The 23,690-nt window shown below is 38.0% G+C and overlaps 1 protein-coding gene across 2 annotated transcripts in view; it reads right to left on the reverse strand.

Moving 5' to 3' along the window:
* ABCA4 (ATP binding cassette subfamily A member 4) overlaps positions 1-23,690 on the reverse strand; it is a 68,228-nt gene that overhangs the window by 34,882 nt on the left and 9,656 nt on the right. For both annotated transcript variants that reach the window (XM_085068103.1, XM_085068104.1), the window contains 11 exons: positions 21,600-21,727; positions 17,083-17,280; positions 14,492-14,581; positions 13,868-14,108; positions 12,723-12,862; positions 11,499-11,615; positions 10,540-10,737; positions 7,113-7,318; positions 6,120-6,296; positions 3,477-3,699; positions 1,500-1,721 (listed from right to left, as the gene is read on the reverse strand). In XM_085068103.1, coding sequence (XP_084924229.1) covers positions 1,500-1,721; positions 3,477-3,699; positions 6,120-6,296; positions 7,113-7,318; positions 10,540-10,737; positions 11,499-11,615; positions 12,723-12,862; positions 13,868-14,108; positions 14,492-14,581; positions 17,083-17,280; positions 21,600-21,727 — 1,940 coding nt within the window. The remainder of the gene's footprint in view (positions 1-1,499; positions 1,722-3,476; positions 3,700-6,119; positions 6,297-7,112; positions 7,319-10,539; positions 10,738-11,498; positions 11,616-12,722; positions 12,863-13,867; positions 14,109-14,491; positions 14,582-17,082; positions 17,281-21,599; positions 21,728-23,690) is intronic.

Raw genomic sequence — 23,690 nt, forward strand, 5'->3', positions numbered from 1 at the left:
TCAGGATACGGAAAACCACAACTGCTTCCCCTGTCATGTCTGCTAGCTGGTTTTCACACAACAAACTAATAAACCAGTAGAGTATCCAAACATCCTCTTCAATGTTGCATTGCAAAATCAGAGGAAGAAGTGCTACAGTACTGCTTCACAGGACATGCAGTTCAGTAATGCCAGACCTTAGGAAAGTGAGGGGACAAGAGGGATCCCAACAGCAAGTCTCAGCAAGGCATTGTCATAGCGCATTAAGTAAAGAATCTTTGGTTTTCAGCAAAACCAAAGGACATTCTTAAGGACATTCAAAGGACATTCTTTGTCCTTAAAAATTTAAATTTTTAATTCATGCCCCCTACACATACACAGCTTATCATAGCTCTTGTTCAGAAACTAACCTCTGAACAACAAAGGTAAGACAAAAGCATAGGAATAGATGGCTTCTGGCCAGCAAAAATCCTTTCTTACATGGATTTTTCTTCCTCCTTCACTTTAAGGTGAAGAGAGAGTTTTTATGCTTAGACTGTGTGCTAGTTTCAAGATTTCTTCCCAAATCAGAATCTGTCAGAGGCCAACCTTAATAATTTCCTGACTTAACAACAGAATGAAGTTTTGTACTTTACTGTATAATTGGCAGAACTAAAAAGGGTATATACTACATCTGTAGAGTACATCTGTTAAGATAGCTTATTCATAGCCTTATTTACACTTAGTTAAAGCTTTTGAAGTGTTTTGTTTTCTTTTTCCTTTTTCATTCGATTTCCTAGTGCAAGAGGAGAAGAGAGTTCCTTTGCCTATGTTAGAATGCTTGATAAAAATGGGGAGACTGGACTGAAACACCCGCTCCCCTTCCTGACTCACTGAGCAACACAAAATCAGTCTGAATAATTTTGTAAGATCACAGTTCCATTTCAAAAAAACAGCAAAAAGTTTCCAGCTCCCCTAACTTGTTAGGTATCTCCCCTAAAATGGAAGAGAACCAACAAGGAAGCACTGCATGGAGAATGTCTACAACTTGTTAGATGAAAAATATTTCTCAGAGTTTTGGCACTTGGGTTCAATTTCTAACTCTATGTTCAGGTAAAGAAGGAATGTGAACCTGAGGTCTTCTCATCCTTAGATATATAGTGTTAATGAGGTTATAGCACATGAGAAAGGTAACTGTCCCCATTTTGTGAGCTGCCTTCATATTTATTAAACATACCAGAAGTTAGATTTGCCTTGACTTATAAGGAAGTATTCAAAACATTTTAGACAGTATGCTAATTTCCAGGCATTCAAAACATAAAATAAATTTTATTGAATTTTCTAAATGCTACGAAGATGTCTCTTGCACTAGGCCTGCTAAAGGCTTATACACTTACAATCCTCAATTCTTTAAGAGAGATTTAGAGGTTTCCCTCTCTGAGTCAAAAAAGCAGAAAGGAAGAGGGAAGCAATACTTTGTAATTCATACACGAGCTGTGAGAAGGGGAGTAGAGGTGACACAGAACCAGTGAAAGGCTTACTGCTAGGATCTTCAGATTAAAAGTCAGACGGTCTTGCCAGACAAAGCAGACGATGTGGGGCAGGTACAAGGTGAAATAGATTACTCCACTGCAGGCAGCTGCCAGATTTGCTTTGGAGAAGAAGGTGCTGAACAAGAAACACTGCATTATGGTGGCTGTGGTGAATGTCAGCAGGAAGAGAAAGAAGAGAAGTGGATTGCTATAATGTAGCACTTGTCCACGCTGTAAGCAAAAGGAAAACATAAAAATGTATGAGTATTGCTGCCTTCTGCTAGCAGAAAAGGTCAAAATTGCTATCAACGTGTAACATGTAATCAGTAATAAGCCAGTCTTTCTCACCTAATATTATTTTTAACTATTCCAGATATTATTTTCAACAACTGAGGTAATTACAATAAGAAATCCTTCATCTAGCTTTATCCCTGCTCTTGGATTGTGACTTCAGGTTAGTAAAACAAACTGACTTAAGATCATAACTGATCAAAAATAGACATTCTCTCCCTATCTTAATAAGTAAATGATTCCAAGCAAGATCTGCCTGTTTGGAAACTCATACATTTAAAATAAAACTATTTGAAATATTACAATAAACTTTCATTTATCTCTTCTCACCATCCCATCAATCCGCTTGCTGGATGTGCAGAAAAGACAATGTAAGGAAGTGTTACAAAACACATTAAAAAAAAAAATCACAATAAAACCACAGGAAAATTATAAAGCTTCTGGACCTGGATGATATTCAAACAGAAAGCTATCACAGCTGAGGAATCCAAGTGCAGTTTCTGAGACATCCTTGTGTATTAACTGATTCCCTGGGTGAACTTTTATCGACCTTTCTTCATTAGAGCTTTTGTGGATTAAATGCTCCCTCTCAAGAACAGCAGGGACTGCTGCCAATTATCTATGTAGTCCTTAAAACCAATGTTGAGATCTATTTATTAGATCAATTTATATAATGCTCAAATAGGTCTTTAAGGCTATAAATAGGTCTCAGCATTGTTGCAACATGCCACTGAGCCTCAGAGAATGATTTCTTTATCAACAGTGATGCAATGTTTCTCAAGAATATATATACAAAGGTGCCTCACGCTGGCATAGTGAAATCCAGGAAAGAAAGTGAATTACAGGTACAAGCACATTCCTCTCTGATATTAATTACCTCCTGATTATTAATTAAACCAGCGTGGCAAATAAAGTAAGCTTTTACTATCCACCCGAGCTGTAATGGAACCACCAGGAACTACAACAATTCATCAGGGTATGCTGATAAAACAGAGCAGATTGAACCCTAAATATGTATTTATACCAATTCCAGTTCCCCACATCAGAAAAGATGTTAGAGCTTCCTTCCTTATCAAAATGCTACACATTTATATGATAAAATATAGCAGTAATCTCTAAATATAGAGCTTGGTTCTCAATTAGTGGAAATAAGAGGTAGTCCTCAGAGACATCTGAACTGTCCTGAAAAGTTATAAAAATTACAGTAATTCTGATCACTGAAGCAAAAGGTGGACTGTTTTATTAAGCTTTCCTGAAAGTTCTGTTCTTGCAGTCTCTTTTTCCATTGAAATAGTTGCACAGTTTCTAAGCAGGCAAGCACTGGATATAAAAAATTTATCACATATAGTGAATTACAAGATTAAAATTCTTCAAATCATTATCTCTTTGATTTAAAGCAACAATTTTATTTATTGGGAGATTTGCATCTGCCTATGGAAAATAAGATATACAGAGTAATCAGCCTGATGTATTTTCTATGAGGGATCTCACAATAAATCTTTACTAATGAGTTTATTGTTCTGTCTCTGCCAAGTGCTGACGCTGTTTGAGGTCTGCTTAGAAGAATGTGCCTGCTACGTGCTGTGATCAGAACTGGCCTCCACTGTTCACATCAGTGGTTACTATTCTTTCTCAACAGCAAACTGGTATCAGCAGTGCAAACACAACAGTGAGTTTGAGGGTAGCAATCCTTACCATAATCAGCACTGTGAGGAGGAATGTGCTCACAGCCATCATGAGAAAGCTGTCTAGGAACCAAGTGCACCAAATCACACCATTGGTTATACCTCTGTTCTTCATAGCCTCTTTCAGACGCATTTCCTTCTCCAGCACTATACTCTTCACAATCATGGAGACTGAATATATCCAAGCTAGCACCATGAAGATGGGAAAGGCGCGGTTTAAGGTGATCATGAAGCTACCAAAGTAAGAAGGAATAAATTAAATCTAGGTAAAACAGAGAGATATTAGATGAAAAGCAAAAATAAAAGGAAAAGGAGTGGAGAAGAATACATTAATTAAATATGGAACCGTAAATTCTCAGTCTAAACATCAATAGCATGTCACTGGTGAACCTCACAAGCATCCTAAATAATAAAGTAATGGTTTCTGCATTCCCATGAGATAGATGTTATTTCTATTTTACAAAGAAGTTCTGAGGGTTATTGAAGGCTACAAATTATTTGGTGCTTCATGAAAATACATCTCTCTTCACAGTGAATTTCCATAATGCTTTTACTTCTATCCACAAAGAATATTTTAAGACATGTTACTGTTAACAATTTGGGAGTGTCACTGTCTTTCTGCTCCCAGTATTCACTGACAAGATAATTAAACAAATTAACCATTAAAAGCATCACTTGTTGCCAGCAAGGCTGCTGAAATTCATACTCAGCCATGAGTCAGGGCATTGAATCTATCTGAGGCAGAGTTAATTTTCCCCATAGCAGCCCTCACAGTACTGGGCTTTGCAGGGGTAGCTAGAAGGGTGTTGATAACACAGCAGTGTTTTGCCTACTGTTGAGCAGTGCTGGCACAGCATCAGTGCTGTCTCCAGCATTCCCACTCCACCACTAGGAAGGGGATGGGCAAAATCTTGGGAGGGAACACAACCAGTACAGCTGACACAAATTGACCAAAGGGATATTCCATATTCTGTATGATGACTGCTCAGATACAAAAGCTAAGAAAAAGGAAGAGATAGTGGGGGCTATTTGATATTTACAACATTTGTCTTCTAAAGCAACTGGTATGCATTCTGAATCCCTGTTTCTCAGGAAGCAGCTGGACATTGCTTGCTGATGGGAAGTAGAGAATAAATCTTTGGGATATTTTTTTGGTTTTGCTTTAGTAAAGAGCCTTATCTTCACCTACAAGTTATTTTCCATCTTAATTTCTTCCCCCATCTTGCTGAGGAAGGGAGTGATAGAAAGTCTGGGTGGGCACCTGGCGTCCAGTCAAGGTCAACTGACCACAGTCCTTGGCACCCAAGGTGGGGCGAGCCAGAGGCAGTTTTCTAATAAGCATGCTATAGTTACAGTAGCTATTAAGTAGCAAGGTTCTGTGCAGGACATGGTTTGTCAGCTGCACTGTTTATCTCTTTATTTTGCTGAGTCTGGGAACACATCAACACAACAAATGTCTCCCTGGCATTGTTGCCCTTGCTGTGCCAGGGGAGTTATCTTGTAAGGAAGATGAGGGAATACATCTCCTTCTCCCTAGTTAGGATTGATGTGGATGGTTTTATTATTCAGGCTCTCAGGGTACTTATTCATCCTTATGTGAGCTGTTTAATACTCCTAATTAACACTCCTACATGTTATGAGTTTTGTGAAATCCAGTGTTGTTTGTTTAAAGGCCAAAAGCTTACAGTTGCTATAAACTAGAAGGAGCAAAAATTCTCCAGCTTCCTAAATCTGAGCCCTATAGAACTGCATTTTTGCCACACGCTATCATAACTACGTCAGTGTCAAAACAAAGGGAAAATCTTCACATTTCAACAAAAATTTGCAAAGACCAATCCGGTCTGCAGAAATAAAACCATGCTTTTGTGATACAGCCTGGGGCACACTGAGTTTTGCCTGTTGGTGGACACATGTAACCAGTACTAGGCTATGAACAGCCTTATATTTGGATATAAAGAAAGCTGGGTTTTAGAGACGTCATTAGGGAAAAGAAACTTGACGCACTTCAATGGATTCTGCAGTTAACCAAGGGAGGCAGTGTTTGTTATAACACAGGACAATGCTTGTGTTCAGTTTTGCAACAAACACTGGTCATATGCTACAGTCTAAGGCTTAGTTTTAGTTATATAACAATTTTTTAAATGATCATATTCTTGCTGGGTCCTGTGTAATCACAGCGTTAGTTCTAGGGCTCACACTGTTAGGGGCCAAAGCATTATAGCTGGGATGCCCTGTTGACAATGGATTCTTGGCTGTAATCAGTGTGAAGGTTTAGGCTAGGTTATTATTATTGCCTGGAAAAGTAAGGCGAGAAAGTACTAGATTGTTTTTTGGATTTTGTGCAATATGCAAAATTGGAAGAAAACTGCTGCTTTTAAGGGGCTAATGTTTTGTATCCATTTTAGGCCTGGACAGGATGCAACAATGGGCAGGATTGGGATTAGGGGCAGAATCTTGGCAAAGGTGGCTTCTGGAGTCTGGGTTATGATTGGGTGAGGAAAAAACTGAATTTATTCAGTTATGTCTCAGTTATTATTCTTGCGTTTATACCTTAAGACATTTATAACTTAGGGTTAATTCTGGTGCTTGAGAATCTTAAACCATCCAGCAATCCAAGTATTCAACAGAATTAAGACAAACTGCTTTTACTCACACATCATCCACAAAACATGGATATGGCATTTGCTGCAGATAAATTCCCAATGGCACTTCAGTGCTGGTCTGGGTCTTTATAATCCCATGTTCAATCATGTCTTGGAGATATGCAAAGCCTCCCCAGATATACCGTAAATCATCCACAGGATCAGCTCTTGGACCTGGATCCCAGTACCTCAAAAGAAAATTCACATGGAAATCATTTGGGTAAACAGTGACTTTAGAGAAGGGTTGTGGGGAAAATGAATGAAGAAATGAATGAATAAATTCGATAATCTTAGCAACTGAAATTGTAGGGGCACTGCCTGGAGTTATCTATTCCAGACGTTGGTCTGTCAGACTGCATTGCTTAAGAAATTGGAAGGCTCTTTTTTTTCCTTTCATTTTCCCTACACTGACTTGGAATAGCAGTTTCAGCCAAAAATGTACATAAATTAGTAATGTAGCAGAATAACTGTTCTAGAATAGAAATAACAGTATTTGGAATATGGTATTCTTGGAGATTGAATGGGAACAGCTGGATGGCAATCACCAGGCACCATTATATTCCGCTGTAGACAATCCTGAGAAATTATTTCTGCTATCCCTTTAAGTGAATCTATTTGGTGGAAACTTGAGGAGGAACAGCAGAGAAGTTCTTCTGTCCAGGCGGAGGAGAGTTGAGTCACAATCCATGTAGGACTTCCTTGTCTGTCTTTCCCAATGGTGGGGCCAACTGAAAACTTCAACAGGTTACTGAACAGATTCTGAGCACAGTAACCCATTTGCCATGTATTCCTGCACCTACTCACTGCTTGGCTTGTCATAAGAGTGATACCATTCATGTTAGAACCTGGTAACTGGAGATGGATTCTGCACTGCCCTACAGAGCAGCTATTAGCAAATACAGTTGGATTTCACATACGTATCCAATGCAGGTTCTAACATCCTTATGTCTCTCATACTCATATTATGGCAGGCAAAAACTGAGAAGTAACTATCAGGTAAGTACCTGTCTTTGATTTTGTTTGTTTTCTCCACTGCATCTATGTCCATTCGGATCTTGTATGTCACATGTGGTGGGAGATTGCTGGTTGTAGGTTCTAGGTCTGGGAAAACTACAGCAGCCCAGAATTTGTTTTCCTCCAGCAGAGAAAGAGCTTGACGAGTCAGTTGAGTTTCATCAAGATAACCTTCAAATTTATCCAAGGTCAAGCACTACAAATAATTATAAAGAGAAAAATTGCATGGGAATAAACTGGTAAGAGGTATAGTTTAAAGCAAACATCAGTGGTTGAAAACAGGAAAGGAAAGTAGGTTCAGCTGAAGCAGTTATTTTCAGCTTTAAATGCTAATGATGAAACTACTAAAAGTTGACTCTCTCCTCCTTTCTTCAGCCTAGGAAGTGTCTGAGTGAATACTAAAGAGCTAAAGGATTACTGATCTGTAAGAAAAGCATGTTGGCTGTGGACTTCAGATGAAAAGCACTTTGTCGAATGAAGCACTGGGAAAAGTCAGAGCGTACATTTAAATTTTAATGTCTCTTACGTATTTTGACATTTATTCCTATGTAATACCAGGCAAGTATTTGATTTATCTTATCGGTCATACTGTGTCCCTGCTGAATTCTGACATGCGATTAACCTGCTGGCTTAAGTTAACATATTTTGGCTATCTCAATAAAATAGCCAAAACCTCTTCTTTCTTAGTCTCTGTCACTACTACAAAACATATTCTTATCAATCCGTGTACAAGACAAAATTAATCAAAATCTAAATTCTTTATGTTCCTCTTTAACTCCTGCTTAACAGTCATTGTAAGACAAAGATTGCGAACGCTATAAACTCTAGCATTAGTTGTCTGTAAAATTACAGATTTATGTTTGTATATTTAGCTTCTGCCCTTCAGAACTGGTGAAATATTAACAGAAAGTAGAACTATTTAACCTCTGATGGACTGGAAAGATACTGATTGAATTCCTTTGTTTCATAAAATTCTAACAGGCTAACTTGTTTCATCTTATCTTTTTGATCACCTCTTGCAAGACAATAACCAAAAATTAGTCTGCATCAAAGGGCTCATACAGGCAACTTCTTATTTAATCTTAAAGACTCCTTTACTTAACCTTTCCCTGTGATAAATCATGCTCTGTTTCCTTTAAAATTTGAGCTATCACAGTTTAATGGAATCAACATGAAAAAATATTTTTAAACCCACAAAAAACCAGTATTAAGTTGATAACATTATTTTGTGGCTTTAGTCTTCTTGCTGTTTATAGGCATTCATTTTCCATTTTGCTTCAGAAAACTGAACTATGTAGAATTTTATATCAGAAAGCGAAAATAGGCAGAAAGCTTTCTGATTTGCATGACAGAAGAGAAATACAATTAGACTGATGGCTCATGCTGCATTAATTTTTTGGGGATACATTTATCACGCATGGTGTTAAGACAGTTCAGGATTTCAGTTTAGTTCTTGCAAAAGTGGCAGTGTCTGCACAACAAACCCCTTCTTGTGGAACTGTGTCTTTGCAGGGTCTGGAGGATTATTTGCTGTTTCTTTATCTGGAGGAATTATGTTAAAGATACGTATTTCAGCTGTAGAAGAACTCAGATAGTTCTCCAGGGGAATCTGTGAGAATGATACTGACAAAGTACTGACAAACAACTGAACTTGTCTAGATTTTCACTGCCAAACTGACAGTGCCTGGAGTGGGCTGAGGAACATGATAGGCTCTTGTCCAGGGTCCATTTAAGGAAGCTGCAAGCATTCAAAACAGAAAACAGAAATGCTTATAGATCTTCTGCATGAGTAGGGTGAAACCCAAGCTTGTATAAGAACATAGGCTAAGACACCAATGTTGCAATAACTCACACAATTTGAATGTGAGAAAAGATTTTATATTGTAACCTATGAGCCAAAAGCTAGAATTTATTTCTCTTAACATAAATTGCATTTAAAACAAAGGCTGTATGCTCTACCTAGGCTTTTGTTTTCCCTCAGTGAATTTGAACTTAGCTTGTGTCTTCAAAAACCTCACTATATCAAAATAAATTTATCAACCATTTGGGGAAATTTATTTCAAATCTTCTCCCAGTAATTCTTTAACAATTTAAAATGACCCAATGAAAATGGGAAAACAAAAACCAAGATAATAGTAACAGGTTTGGAAGATAAAACCAGAAAATAATAAACAAAAAGAGGTGACTGTATAGCTCTCCCAAATAGTTTAGCTGTTCTGTGGCCTAAGGTAATCAAAGAGAAGAACAGGAAAGTCTTGGGGTGGTGAGGAGGAGCAGTCACTGCATAATTTGTGGGATTCTGAGCTGCATCACAGCTTGCTCCTTTGGAGCAGGAGTCTCCAAAGATAGTTGCTGGCAACACACCTGTCCTCATTGCATCCTACAGTGGCAAGGAGTAGGCTATTCCCAAAAGGGAGCTATTTGTTGCCATTGTGTCTGGCACAGTGGGAAAACATTCTCCAATGCTTACAAATCCATGTAAACAGCAGCCTTTAAAGAATAAGCTAATTACAAAGAACATTAGTACACAAAGACCTATTACCAGGTACAGTAACTGCTCTCATATTATTGATGTTCCAGCACTGACCTGCTGCAAGCAGTATATTTCACTCAGTTTGACTAAGAAATAATTTTGCTAACATGATGCAGGAAGATCATTAAATTAATCAGCACAGCTTTGTGCAAAGACTTTATTGTTCCTTCTTCTACAAGCTGAAGAAAGGCAGATAAACTTTTAGGTCCCTCCTTCTTGCAGAGGACAAATGGTCTTTTAGACTGAACTGGATTGAATTTAGGTGCTAGGCTTAGTCTAGTTGCCTATAACTAGTACCAATTTTCTCTCAAAAATCCTCGGAAGGCACCACTGAAAACAACACACTAGAGAAGAGAGGTACAGACTCCAGGAAAGAGACAAGCATCTTGTCAGAAGTGACCACAGAACAGTGGCAACTCCCCCATTCAATGGAATTTTGATCAGGTGCTCACACACCCAAAAGGAGACTTACCAAAGAACTATTAGTTTCTCTTCTCCTGATCTTGCTGAAATTAGAGGCCTATTGGCTATTAATACTTACAAAAAACCATTTCTTTGCGGTTTTGCATTCACTTTCTGCCTCTCAACATTGAAATGTGTTCAGACATTCAACCAACATTCTGAACAAAGCATTTGAGGATCATCAAATTGAACTTTTTTCATAATAATAAGTGTTCATGTTCTTGTGCCATTGTATTATTCTAAACACATAATAATGAATAAAATAAAATATAAATAAAATTTCAATAATGAAATTCAGTTTGAAACAAATGAAGATTTTACATTTTTAACTTTCTTGACTGTTACCACAGACCCCAGTACCACTGAACTGGTTTTAGGATATCCTCTACAATTATTCCCAGAAGGGGCAGGGCTGAATTTACCTCCAAATACTGACTGACCAAACGCAGAACTTGATCTACAGCACCGAAGATGTTGCGCCAGTCAAAGTCCACCATTCCTTTCTCCCGGCTCTTTGAAGATCCATTGTGGAGGAAGTTGATTATATGTTCTGCGGTGAAGCCTTCAGCACCCATCTGGCTGTTCAGGAAGTCCCTCACTGTAGGGTGCTTCAAAGAGTCCTGAAGAAACATACCATGACAGCTTTTCTATAATGATTGTTTTTCCATGCCCTGTTTAGCCTAGAAAGGTTTCTATTTCCATACCTCTTTCAGCACATGAACAAGGACAAAAGGGTATGCTAAGGAATCTATTTTAAAAATGGGTAATTGCAGAGCTGGATGTGTGATCTGAAGAATGGATGAAAATAATTTTTTCCTTGACTATTTATTGCATTGTTTCCTTGTAAGCAAGAGGATAAGTGATATATATGTCTAATTCAATATAGAAAAATGAGGAAATCAAATATTTTTTCTAGTATGAACTGCTTTATAAACTTTAATTACAGATAGTAATTGTAGCTGATCAAAGTAAAATCTATATGATGCAGAAATAAGCAATTTCCAAAAATAAATTTGGCTCAGGTAAAGTATGGTCCTACTGCCTTCTTTGCCCATACAGAATCCAAGAAAATCAAGTTGTCTGTTCTCGAAAGACATTTTGGAGAGGTAGGGAAGCAGCAATTGCTGCTTTTATTAAGAAGTCATTAGCCAGATTCTTGACTGCCCAGATCTAAGGTTTTGCCATGGGGATGCTGTAATGCATCTATGACTTGCCTTCAAGCAAAGCCCAGCAGCCAAGCCAACAGCCTTAAAGGCCTTTCCTTGCTGCAAAGGCTGTGCTTCCAGCGAAACCTTTCAAATTAATTGTCTTCTCCGTTAATAAAAATAAAAGATGGGGAAAGGCTGCTCTTACTGAGGATCTTTGATAATTTATAACATACACGGATCATATTCATTTGCAGGCTGTTTTGAAAGAAGTACCACAGCTGAGGTCCTACTTCCTCCCAAGCTTTGGTCAACAGGCGGAGGCGTTCAAGTTCCTCAAAAGTAGAATTTGCCTGATGAAAAAAACAGCAGAAAAGAGTGCTAGAAAATGAAGGAGATAGACAGAATTTATGATCCATCCAGGATTCGGTGACAGGGAAACCCCTAACTTAGCTGTAGTTTTTACCTTCAAAACTTAATCAACTCGTTCAAATAGCAGAAATGTTAATAACCCTCAGAAAAACAATCTGTAAAATCCATCCAGAATCAAAGTCACTTAGGATAAAATTCTCTTGTATATGTAATGGAAAAAACAAGTGCACATCAATCGTAGTTAACTTCAATTCCTTAAAAAATTTTAGATTTTCATTAGAATTATTTAGAATTTTTCCCCTTGACTATTTCTCTCCATTAAGAAGTAAAAAGAAAGATGAATATGTGGGTAGATGAATGAGTGGAAGGCAGCTGGAAAAGACATATAGTCCCACAGGAAAGATATTAAGACCTGAAATGCTGAGCTGCTGTAAATCTAATGTTTTCCTGCGCGAACTATGAGCAGCAGTTCTGTGCCTTGTACAGATGTCTAGAGTAGCGAATCGCTGTTTATGAGGTGGCCAAAACCTGGGTCATATGCAACCTCAATTTAACTGCTCAGATTCATTTCACCTAACTTCAAGCATTTTGCTGAAGAGTCCAGGCTCCATCCTATTTTAATGAAGTGAAAATTCTTTATGATTTCAACAGATATAATGCTAAATCATGATGTTGCTATTGGTTTGCAATATCTCAGTGTTAGGTCTCAATAAGCTTATCCAAGCCTCACAGTGGCCCCATTTAAATATTTACTGACACAGAGCTGCTCGTGTTCCTACCTCTGTAAAGTAAATATAAATATTACTATATATTCTAGTGCAAATGTGGAATCCCACCAACAAAAAGCTGCTTGAACGAGCTGGAAAAACCATGTAGCACGGACCAAGATGAGACGAATCAGTGAAGACCTTCTCCTGTATTTTAAACAGAGTACCAGTCCTTCCTCGGAGGACCATCAGAACAGATGGGAGTTCTGAGAAGAAAAACTGATTAGGCTAAGGTAATTGGGTCACTGTTTCTCAAAAGATGTTTCTTGGGATGCAAATTTTTTAAGAAATACACATTTTTTGTATTTCAGAACGTCTTACATTTTTTATGATTTCCCGTACAGAAGGTGAATCAGGAGCAAAGAGAATTTTTCCCATCAGCAGGGGCTTCACAGCACTCCAGGCTATTTTGGTTAAAGGGTTTGATTCCAAGTTCTGGATCAATGCATTACAAAAGGGTGCTAAAGACAGAAAGAAACACAGTCTTTATATAACCCTACTCAAATCCTATCATACATAACATCCTGCAGGGCTTTTGACTGGCAATACAGACAGTTTGAATGTGAATGAGTTAAAGTACATACTGCAATGCAGAAGTACAATGTCTGAATGGATAGAAATGACTATTAAGTAGATATTGGATTTGTAAAGTACAGACTGTGGAAAACAGAAAAGTAAACATAAATAACCATATGAAAGTTGCTGTTATTTACATGGTATTTCAAATGGAAGAAAATGAGACAGCTCAGAACTGACTGAGCAGTTTGAACTTTATTTGCTTTACTCCTCATGTCTTAGCTCCTTTATATTGTAGTTGATGTATTGTAGTTGATACTGATACAAAGCTGATCCTGTGGGCTTAGATATTGAACTCTGGAACAGTTCAGAACTGGATCCTACAATAATTTAAAATTACACATTTTCATGCAAATATTTTTACCTTACCCCTGCACTATGAAGTAATTAGTTTACTTGGATAGCATTCAATTAATTTGTTTCCTGGCTGAAGAGATGGAGTACTGGACCTTTTACAGGTCTTTGGAAGGTTCAGACATACATAGAGCCAAGTATCAACACAAACAGTGAAAGGCAGGAGTCTCTGTAAGCAAATTGCTCATCTGTACTTTGTAACCATGAAACCCTATCTATCAAAGCAGAAGGGACACAGAAATACACTATCGGCTATAACATGGTTAGTACAGAAAAAACCACTTGTGAGCTCAGTGTAGAGAAAACTGAAATAGCAAACAGAAGGGGACATAATAAAAAGATAAAAAAGAAAAATTGGTTCCTCTTTGCATTCTCTCCTATTATAATAGTAGGAAGTGAGGACACAAAACCAATTTTTTAATTTCCTGAATCAACTGCTTTAAAATATTATTTTATAAAAGCAACATTCTATGCTAGTATTCGAATATAAGTTGCACCTGTCCACAGTCTCTTAATGGTTTGGTGGGAAAACTTACTGGTTGTATTATCATAAAGATAACCAGATTTCTTCCTTGTTGAGTCAATCCCAAGGAAAGCTTTGTAGTTGTTATCTTCATACCAGTTGAAGGAAAGCACTCTGGATCCACCTCCTTCTGGGTAGCCACAGAAAAGATCCGACAGGGAACTCACCAAGTGGCCTAAGGATTCTGGCCTTCCATCTTGTACAAATGGCTGCAGAACCATCATAAGGTCCTGAATGCTTGGCTTCCTGGCTAGCTGCAGTAAGACAAGGCTTGGTTAATTGCAGCCCTCAAAGGAGGTAAGTATCTGGTGAGGTTGTAGTTGTGCCCAGACGGTAAAGCATGAATGCAGTCAGAACCTCATCCTTTTATCTCCTCTGCCCTGGTCACAGGCACCATTTTCAGTTCTTGTTCTTTCATGTCTTTTCTGAAGAAAAGGATATACTTCATAATTGCCAATGCTTATATCCACATTTACTTTGTAATGAGAGAAGAATGAATATTTAAGGAATAAGCTCATCCTCAACAAGTTTATTTTCTTTCTGGTAAAGCAGGTAACTGGAATATAAAAACAACAAAGGAAAACAAGGACTATAATCTATGCAGAGAAATGATGTAATCTATTATTAAACCACTTACCTTTTGCACTGCTTGGGAGACATTAGACAGCACCCTTCCCCAGGCCTTCAGGTCAGCACCTGGTGAATTTCTGTCCAACACAGTGGGAAGCTGTGGATACACAGAAAACAGAGATGGGTTTCTACATGACAACAGCTGTAACAATGAGAAGAAAATCCAAATGGCATCTCTGTAGCTTAAATACTTTGAGTTACTTGGAATAATGTCTTATCAGGCTGTCTTACAGTACTACAAATCCAGCACCCATGTGCAGATTCACTAAGTAGCCTGTGTAAATATTCTTTCTAATAGAAGGCTGAAACAAACACAGGCCACTTAAAATATATCTTGAGATTTGTTCTGCTCATCTAAGCCCACCATGCCAAAAGGTACACAAAAATGGAGGAGGAATGCAGGAACTAGGACATCTGAGAAGCTGCTTCTCAGAGAGGCTATTCCTTCAGTGAGATATACAGACTTCCTAAATTAGCAAGTTTGATACAGAAGCCCCCATTTGCCATGGAGGTAAATAATTTGTAGTACTTTACACTTCAGGGATTTTCTGATTTTGGAGACAGTCTGGTCCTCACTGTCTGTCAAACCTGATAGAAACCATTACTTTCCCAAGCTCCTGCAGACTGACCGAACTGCCTTTTCAGCAGAAGTGAACATTTTATTTGTCAATTTCTTAAAAGAAACAGGTGACACCATGGTGTGCTGTCACGTACCACTTTGCATCACTGCATCTTTGTCAGCTGTCTAAAGAATCACACATGGACTTGGAGCTGGCATGGATTTGTCAGGCACTTCTGCTATTACAACAAAATATAAAGCTGGACTTGTATATAGCTAGACTGCGATATTTATGAGACAAGCCCCTAAAAAGCTTTCCCCAAAAAGGCCTATACACCATGCTGATTGCCTGCCATTCCCTTCAGTCAGTATGTGGCTAAAAAGGCAGAAGACAGCTGCACTGGGTAGGTACCTGGCAGGGAGTCACAAAGGGAAGAGTTTTTATGGAAAGCTCATGTTAGTATGTTCTGATCTGTCACTTGCAGTTCAGGCAGCAAGAATACACACAGGGCTTCAAAATACACTTTTTCTTGGCCCCTAAGGGGAACCAGTCTGTGCAAAGACTATACAGGGTTCTTGGAGCACCTGCCTTATCTGGTCTTTTTGAAACTCTGAATAACGGGAATTACAAACCTGTAAAAAAGCTGGGCAGTGCATTGTGAATATTCACATGAAGTCCTTAAATGCTGAAAATCTATCTCAGAAATACTGTAGCATTAATTCTCTGCTACTTCCAGCAAGCATCAGATTTATGAAAATATAAGCCAACACATTTTTAGAAGTGGAAAATACCAGCTTTTAGAAGTTGATCACAAATTCTTATCAGGATTGGTAAAATCATATGGGCACAATGACTGACTATCAATGCTACAAAAATCAAACAGTGTTTTGCTTGTGTGCCAATTACAGCTTCTGGCATCCTCTGTTCCCATTTCTGAGCAACTCCGAGCTGAAGAAAATCCATGTTAAATTAACCATGATGTTACACTGCTGTGGCAGAAAAGTCTGGTCAATACTTCCGATGCAGCTTTAGGAGTTTTTCATGTATCCTGCCTGGTCCTATAAAGCAAACTGACAATGTGATGGTTTCATGACATTAAGTTACAAGGTGGAATACAGCAAATTAAATTCATTGTTGAAAAATGCAAAACATGATCATAGGGAAAACAAACATGAAAGATATATACACAGTGATGGACTCTAAGTTTGCTACCATGAGGAAAGAGACCTTGCAGTCTTTATGATTAGTTCTCTGAAAGCACCACCTCAGTGTGCAGAATACAAATGAAATACTAGAAAAATATGCCTTTTTGTATATATATTAATTTGATATAATTTGTATTTTATTATATATTTTAAAGTAATAATGCTAATCTATGTTTATACCTATCTATAAAGTGGCATAATATCTCCATACTAAACCAAGGCTGCAGATGTGATTAATTTATAGCCAGGTCACAGTAGAAACACCAACACAAAGAAGGGCAATGAAAATGAACAGAGGTAAGTAAAAGCTTCTACAGAAAGAGTGATGAAAGCCAGTACAACTTCCTAGTTCGTTTGTTTTGGGTTTTTTATAAATGGCTCATATGGCTATGCCAACTCAAGCTGTATCATACTTTGACTGCAGCCTAAAATTCTGTCAAGTTGCAAGAAGCAAAGACAGAATGGGCTATATTGGGTATTTTCAGAACCCTTAGCAAGGCCCCTGTAGGTTTTGCCACAAACTGTTTTGCTACACAGACTGGAAAGACCAGATAATATTTCAACACAAACTTTGATATAAAAATTGCATTTGAATCTCTTAGTTCTGCTGTACTGTGAATTTAATGTGTTTCATCCCAAAAAATACTCAGAACTGTCTAGTGTCCTGCTGATGGTAGGTTAACAATCACACATCCACAGCCTTACATTTGCAGGGGTAAATAAACTAAGACCACCTGGAAAATTGGTGACATATTACAAAAAATTCTCAAAGGGCAATGAAATATAAACCAAAAAAATGCAACATAAGGCAGGATAATTGTGTTAATACTTACCAGCTGAAATAGCTTAAAGAAATCAACATTTGCATACAAGGCATCTTCTACTCTCTGTAGACTTTCCTGGGACAAAGCACACATGGCCTTGTGTACAGAAGGGAGACCTCTTCGGCTGCTGAAGATAATAAAGCGGTCCAGGAGCATCTCACTGCAAGCAATGTCCTTCAGAGTCAAGCTAGGGACACCATAGGCAAACTGCAACCAAAGCCAACAGTTCACTTACTGTTATGAAACTTTCATACTGCTGAGGAACAATTAAAAATTTATCAAAAGTGGACACTTTGATATCAGCCCCTGCTAATATTTTAATGAATGGCAAAGAGATGTGGTCAGCTGAAGCATCAACCCTTCAATCACCTTCATTTGATGTTATGCTAGATCACCTTGCCTTCAGACATGTTTTTCATCTTCTCATTAGTGAGTTTTCCTTTCATTGCAAAAGTCCTTGTGAGTGATCTTCCCTTCCTCACTGTCATCTAAGCACACCTGAAGCCATGCCACCCATCCTTGTGGCTAAGGAGGGATAGCTACAGCTTGCTTGAAATTATTTTCCCAGGACCAACTGATAATGCTGCATCACTCTACCTCTTGTGTTCAGGTTAGTTATATTTTTGCTGTTAGCTGCTCTAACAAAATAAAAAGGGCCAATACCTCTGATTCTCAAGCTTGATTTCCCTCAGCATTCTATTTCAGTTCTGACTATTCCACTACAATGCTTCCCCACAGGCATCATTCACTGTCACTCTGCACAGGCATACTGCCAGGATTTACAAAGCCATTTTATATTAAATCACACCCATCTATTGGTCACTTCTTCTAATATAAACAAGGAGCAGAAAAAGCCCAAATTTTTATCTTTAGAGTTCAACCAATGGGAACACATTAGTTTATAGTTAAACCAATGTAAATGCAAAATAACTCTATAGGAATCAGCAGATTTACATGGGATTTACACTGTTGTTATGGAATGCTCTTGGTAGTCTATGATCAAGTTCTACTTATTTTATAATATACAGAAGACATGGCAATAGAGTAAAAAGCAGCATTGGAAATTGCTCACAAGCTAATGTTCCCATGCTCTAACTCCTTTCACATCACAAATTTAAGGAAAAAAGCTCAGAACACTGTGATCACTGTAAATGCCTATTGTGTTTGAGATGAACACAGACTTTCAGACACTCAAGAACTATGCACTGACACAACAGCATTAGACTAAATGAATTTAATAAGCTGCACGAAAAAAGAAATTGTCAAAATCTATCCAAAATGTAATTTTCATTAGAAAAATAATCTGCTGAGCATTCCAGTCTTTAAGACATGTGGATTGAAAAAACACACCACACCTATACCAGGTCAGACATAGGTGCATATTTATTTCTTACACAATCAAATGAAGGAATTAATCATTATCAAAATTTTGTATCTGCAAATCTCCTATAATTAGCAGCTGAGATTTGTTTGGTGGTGCCTGTAAGAATACTTAAAAACACAAAGGAATGAGAAAAAAATTAATTAAGTTGCTTTGGAGAGTAGATTCAAAGTAGATTGATGAGTTATTCATTAAGTGCTTCATCTGTCAGAAGTTATCAAGTAAAGTGCAAGTGTGGCTCTGGAAAGTCAGCATCCAGAATACGAAAGGCAGAGGTAGAGAGGTCTAGAATAATGTATTTTATTGGCCATGACTGCCCTGAATTTCAGCTTATGGAGCTGCAGTTGACAAAAAAGAAAGGCATCTGAATTACACACAGATCGTGTGTTGGAATTATGATGCAAAAAAGGGATGTGATTTTTTAGAAGTATCTGAGAGGCACTATCATAACTACAGCTGTACTCATATAAAGACATTGCTAACACAAGTTAGACAGTGTGGAGATAGTCAGAGGGTAAAAGAAGGAATGCAACTGACAGATACAGTCTGTCTTGCAAAAAAACCCCAAAACCAAAGAAATGTTCCCTCAAACTGGAACATTTGAATTGGAATTAAGTTAGTTTACATCAGTGAAATAATTTGCTCATTTGCTCAGTCATTTATGTCCTGGGGATGTGTGTGATAAGAACAGCATTTTTTAACCATATATGCCTCATTTGGCATGGTCCTCCTCAAGCAGTGTGAACTGCAACAAAACTGGGCTGCACAGGGAGGCAGCCTGGGAACCTTGCTTTGACTTGTGAAATGAGGAAACAGTGATATTAACATAATTGAGAAGGATAAACACAGAAAAAAAAAAAGAGTTGTTATTTACAAACTGTAACTGCATTTCAGTAATGTTAAACAGATGGGATTATAAAAACATCAAACCTCCGCCCTTCCAATTTTTCCGGTAGGGTGGGCTACTGCCAATCTTTCCTGAACTTCTTATTGTGTTTTAACATCAGTTTCTTATCTTTATCTTAGAATGACTCAAAAAAGCAGGCCCTCAGAGGGAAACTTCAATACTTTTTTTTTTAATCAATGTGTCACTGTTTGGCCAAAGCTGGCAAGATGAAGTCCAAATTATTTTTTCAGCTAGCTGGCTGTTTGATCAGGTTTAGCTTTCAGCACTGTGTGTCATTTCCTGACTCCCAGGCGGCTCAGACCTAGATCTCCAGCCAGCTGTTGGCAACAGTCAGGCTTTTGTAAACAACATGCTTTTGGGTTGATCAGTTCTGTGCCATCAGAGGCAGGGGGAAGGGGTGTACAGCAATATGCAGGCAAACAGAGGGCAGAGCAGCATGAAGAACCAGAGATGAACTATCACAGTGAAGGACTAAGACAACCATAGATCTAGGGTCTAGTCATGGCTCAGAAATGTCTACCTCAATCATGCATCAGTCCAGCCAAAGCAACTTGCCTTTCAGGAAGGTCTATTGAAATTAAGCAATTTATCTCCCACAGAAAATGAAGTGTTCAACTCCATTGATTCTCTTGTTGTGTCTTTAAAATTATGAGATTAGTTTTTCTGCATCAATTTCACCTGAAAGAAGTATTCACAGCACTTTCTTTCCTCATAGCTGTAAATCAGCTCTGGTGAGATGATCTTGTATCCTTGTAATTACTGCTAAAAAGTAAACTGTATAGAGGGCAGCAAAAGTGGTATTTAATGCCAGATCTCCTTCAGCTTCCTCTGACCAATGCTCAGATTTCTTTAATTTCCACCATAAAGAAAACGACATATTTTTCTACATCAGCACAGAAAATACAGCAGAAGGACACCACATTCTGGCAGGTTTCAATCATTCTTTTGGAGATGGTGTTGAAAACTTCAGTCCTGCGTACACTGGCAAGCAGAGTTTTTAACAGTAGATGAATGAATGTCACTGGGGAGCTAATAGAGTCTAACACAGCAGCACTCAGTTCTCCTGACACAGCATCTCTGGTGTAGAATAGAGATAGAGATGAATAGGGAAAGAGAAACCCGGCAGGGTGTCTGTATATATTCTCCTTATCACAAGCAGCAAGGAAGCAAATTTTCAACATCTCATCTGACATTGAAGTGTGAAGATTTGTAGGATGTATCAATTGACACTGGCTTTGGTATGATCTGGTGGTATTATTTCATGATAAAGTGAGCAGAGGGGAGGGCTTCCCCAAGAGAAGAATACAATCAATCCAATCAAGAATACAGCAGATACGTAATGTGGCTACTGGTCACACCAGCTGGAACCTGTGATGCATGAAAGGAACTGCATGAAAGGTCATGAATGCCCTTCCTCTTTCTGCTCACACACACTTCCAGTATTTGCATTTTGTGTGGCAGTGAAACAGAGGAATTTTGTGTTGCAGCCACAATTATTCCCTTGTTTCCACCCACACATTAATGCAGTGTAGAAATTGTTCCAGAACTCCAATTCAGCAACAATCATTCATTAATACAGCATTCCTCACAGGGCTCCCAGCCACCAGTACATGCAGAAGCAGAGACAGCTTGGACTTGGTCAAACATAGCTCCCTGCTTAGCTGCTTCAGGAGGGATTTGACATGCACTTTTCACTCTGAATTTTCAGAGCAGATCTATTATTCAATCAGAATCTAATAAAGGGGGTCTGCCTCTCCACTTTTACCTATTCATGTGAGACAGTACCCAAAAGCCACCATGCTGACATTAGGGCAGAGAATTTAAATTATAAATTAAGAACATCCAATAGCTCTTCTGTCATTAGGACTGTTATCTCAAAAGGATGTACAGCTGCATCATGCTTTTGAATCAAGTCTTCAGTCATGGGAATAGATTCACTGCTTGCCAGTACTGTTTCTTGGTGCTCATTATTTGGGCTCACCAACAGCACTTTGCTGTTTATTTATATTTAATATTATAATTTATTAATATTTAATGTATATTCGACATGTTTTTTTAAAGACAAACCAAACATCTCTTCCTCTATATTCACAAAAACAAAGGGAGAAATTGTACAAAAAGCCCATAAGGCATCAGGTGTTCTGGGCCCCAGGCCTTCACCAAGGCTACTTTGCACATACAACTCAGGAGATTCTTTTCTCACAGATAATGACTCAGTAACTGTTAAACTCTACCCACCTGTTCAGGGCGCACTTGAGCATTAATAAGCTGGTAAACAACAAAATCTGGGAGGCCAACATTTTCCAGCAAGAAGGATGTGAGAGTCTCCCCATCTTTCAAAATGTCTAGAATTCGTATTCCTCTTCCTGGATGAAAAAAGGAATGCACAGATCAGTGAAATACCAAACAAAGGAAGTTAAAGAACAACTCATACCCTGGCTTAAACCTGCAAAAAAATGTGCTTTGGCTCTTATACCTAGTTGTGACTAACTGGGTCTAAAATTATTTTTGCAAATCAAAATAATTTTAATCCTTTGTTGGGAAATGATAATCAGAAAATGCTGAGTGTTCTGACTCTGCATATCTGATCTCTCAAAGATGTTTCAGATTAGGGCTACAGCAATGGACACATTGAAAGCAGCTCTGACTGCATCTGAAAGTGTCTGCCTTTTTCTGATGTAATGTTTTATTTCAAATGTTCAGATTCAAGTATGCTACTGTTCTTAGTGTCCTCTCTTCTGGACCTTGTGTAAATAACTTTAGTCAACCCTTTACATTTACACTAATTTATCACTCACTGTCAATCAATTTTAGTTAGTTAACCTTATTCTCTAGCATTGCAGTTACCCTTCAAAATCTTCCATGAGAAAAACTCCGCTTCTTTGAAGAAGCATAAAGTGTAGTTAAACTGGATTAACAACTACTCTTCACACAAACCAGTGAGACCACCTACTGTTAAACTAGACACGTGTAAGAGACCACCAAATTTCCCTCATACTGTCTGTAACAATACTCAGAATACTGCTGCTCCTAAAGTGAAACAGTTCCAGCCTTTTTTAACTTCTCTGTTACAAATCTTATCAGTGAGAACTCTGCCTCAATGTGGTGCAGAAGAAAGCTTGGAAACTTAATGTTGCTCATGTTCTTTGAATATTTATTATAACTTTATTAAATTATACCTTTATTAAAAGTACCTCACACAGCATCAACAGACATTGGTAAAGAATGCTTGAAAAGCTCTAATTCTGCTAGTCTTCAAAACAGGCAATTAAAACTGACAGGAGCAGTGTGTATTCTACTGACATAGTGAACGTAACTTTAGATATTTCTAATAAACATGCACTCCATTCTGTGAGCTGAGTCTTATCAGAGTTTGCCAACCAACTTCCACAATTCCATCTGCAATAAGCATATTCTGGCCTAAGGCTGCAGGGGCTGAGGACTTCTTCAATTGTTCCTGCACATATTTATTCAAGCAGTAAACACTGAAAACAATAGCAGGGGTCTGTCTCTCATATTCTTGCTGATGTCTTTCCTGGCATCCAGGCAGCGTGGAGGAAAAAGCGCACCACAAGAACTGGGAAGGAGGACTCAAGAGGTAGATCTGATTTCAGGAATCAGCAGAAGGAGCAATTACAACTCTGACATTTGCAAATTTTTCCGTGCTCAACTTCGCAACTATTCTATTAAGACTGTTACTTACAAGCAATAGTGTTAAGCTATAAACACAGACAACTTAAATAGCCAATCTTTCAGTAACTTCTTCTGTGTGAAGAAAGGTGGTAATTCACATTTTATTAATTAAGCCCCAGAACTGACTTTTAAATTTTATTTTATATAATAGGAAATTCCAAACTTTTTTCTTTTTTTTTCCTTTTTTTTTTTTAAGTAAAACACATTTAAAACCCTCACAGATTCTGAAGGAACATTAACATTATATTTCACAGGACTGGGGAGAATGTGCTCTATTTTTCAAACATAAAGTTGATATGGGATGCAAAGGCAACTTCCAAAACCACTGGGTGTGGTCCCTTAGCAATACATAGCAAACTCATGGCATGACATGCTTTTCCTTGCCTCTCAATAGTCAGGTTTGATTTCTGTGGCTGGGTACTAACAACAGCTCAGATTATACTTGAGTTCTTGTTGTTTACATTCTGGGGCATTTGGTTGTCTCACTGTTATTTACAATGAGATAGTCCCTTTTTTACTTCTATGTATAAACCTCTGATAGGATAGTGGAGCATGTGTATCAGATGTTTTATACACATCTTATTAAAATATTTGGAGAGTCACTATTTAATTTCAATAAGAATACTGTTCCTGTGA

This window comes from Lichenostomus cassidix, chromosome 8 (assembly GCF_008360975.1).
Source record: "Lichenostomus cassidix isolate B80296 chromosome 8, HeHo_3.0, whole genome shotgun sequence".
Classification (NCBI taxonomy): domain Eukaryota; kingdom Metazoa; phylum Chordata; class Aves; order Passeriformes; family Meliphagidae; genus Lichenostomus; species Lichenostomus cassidix.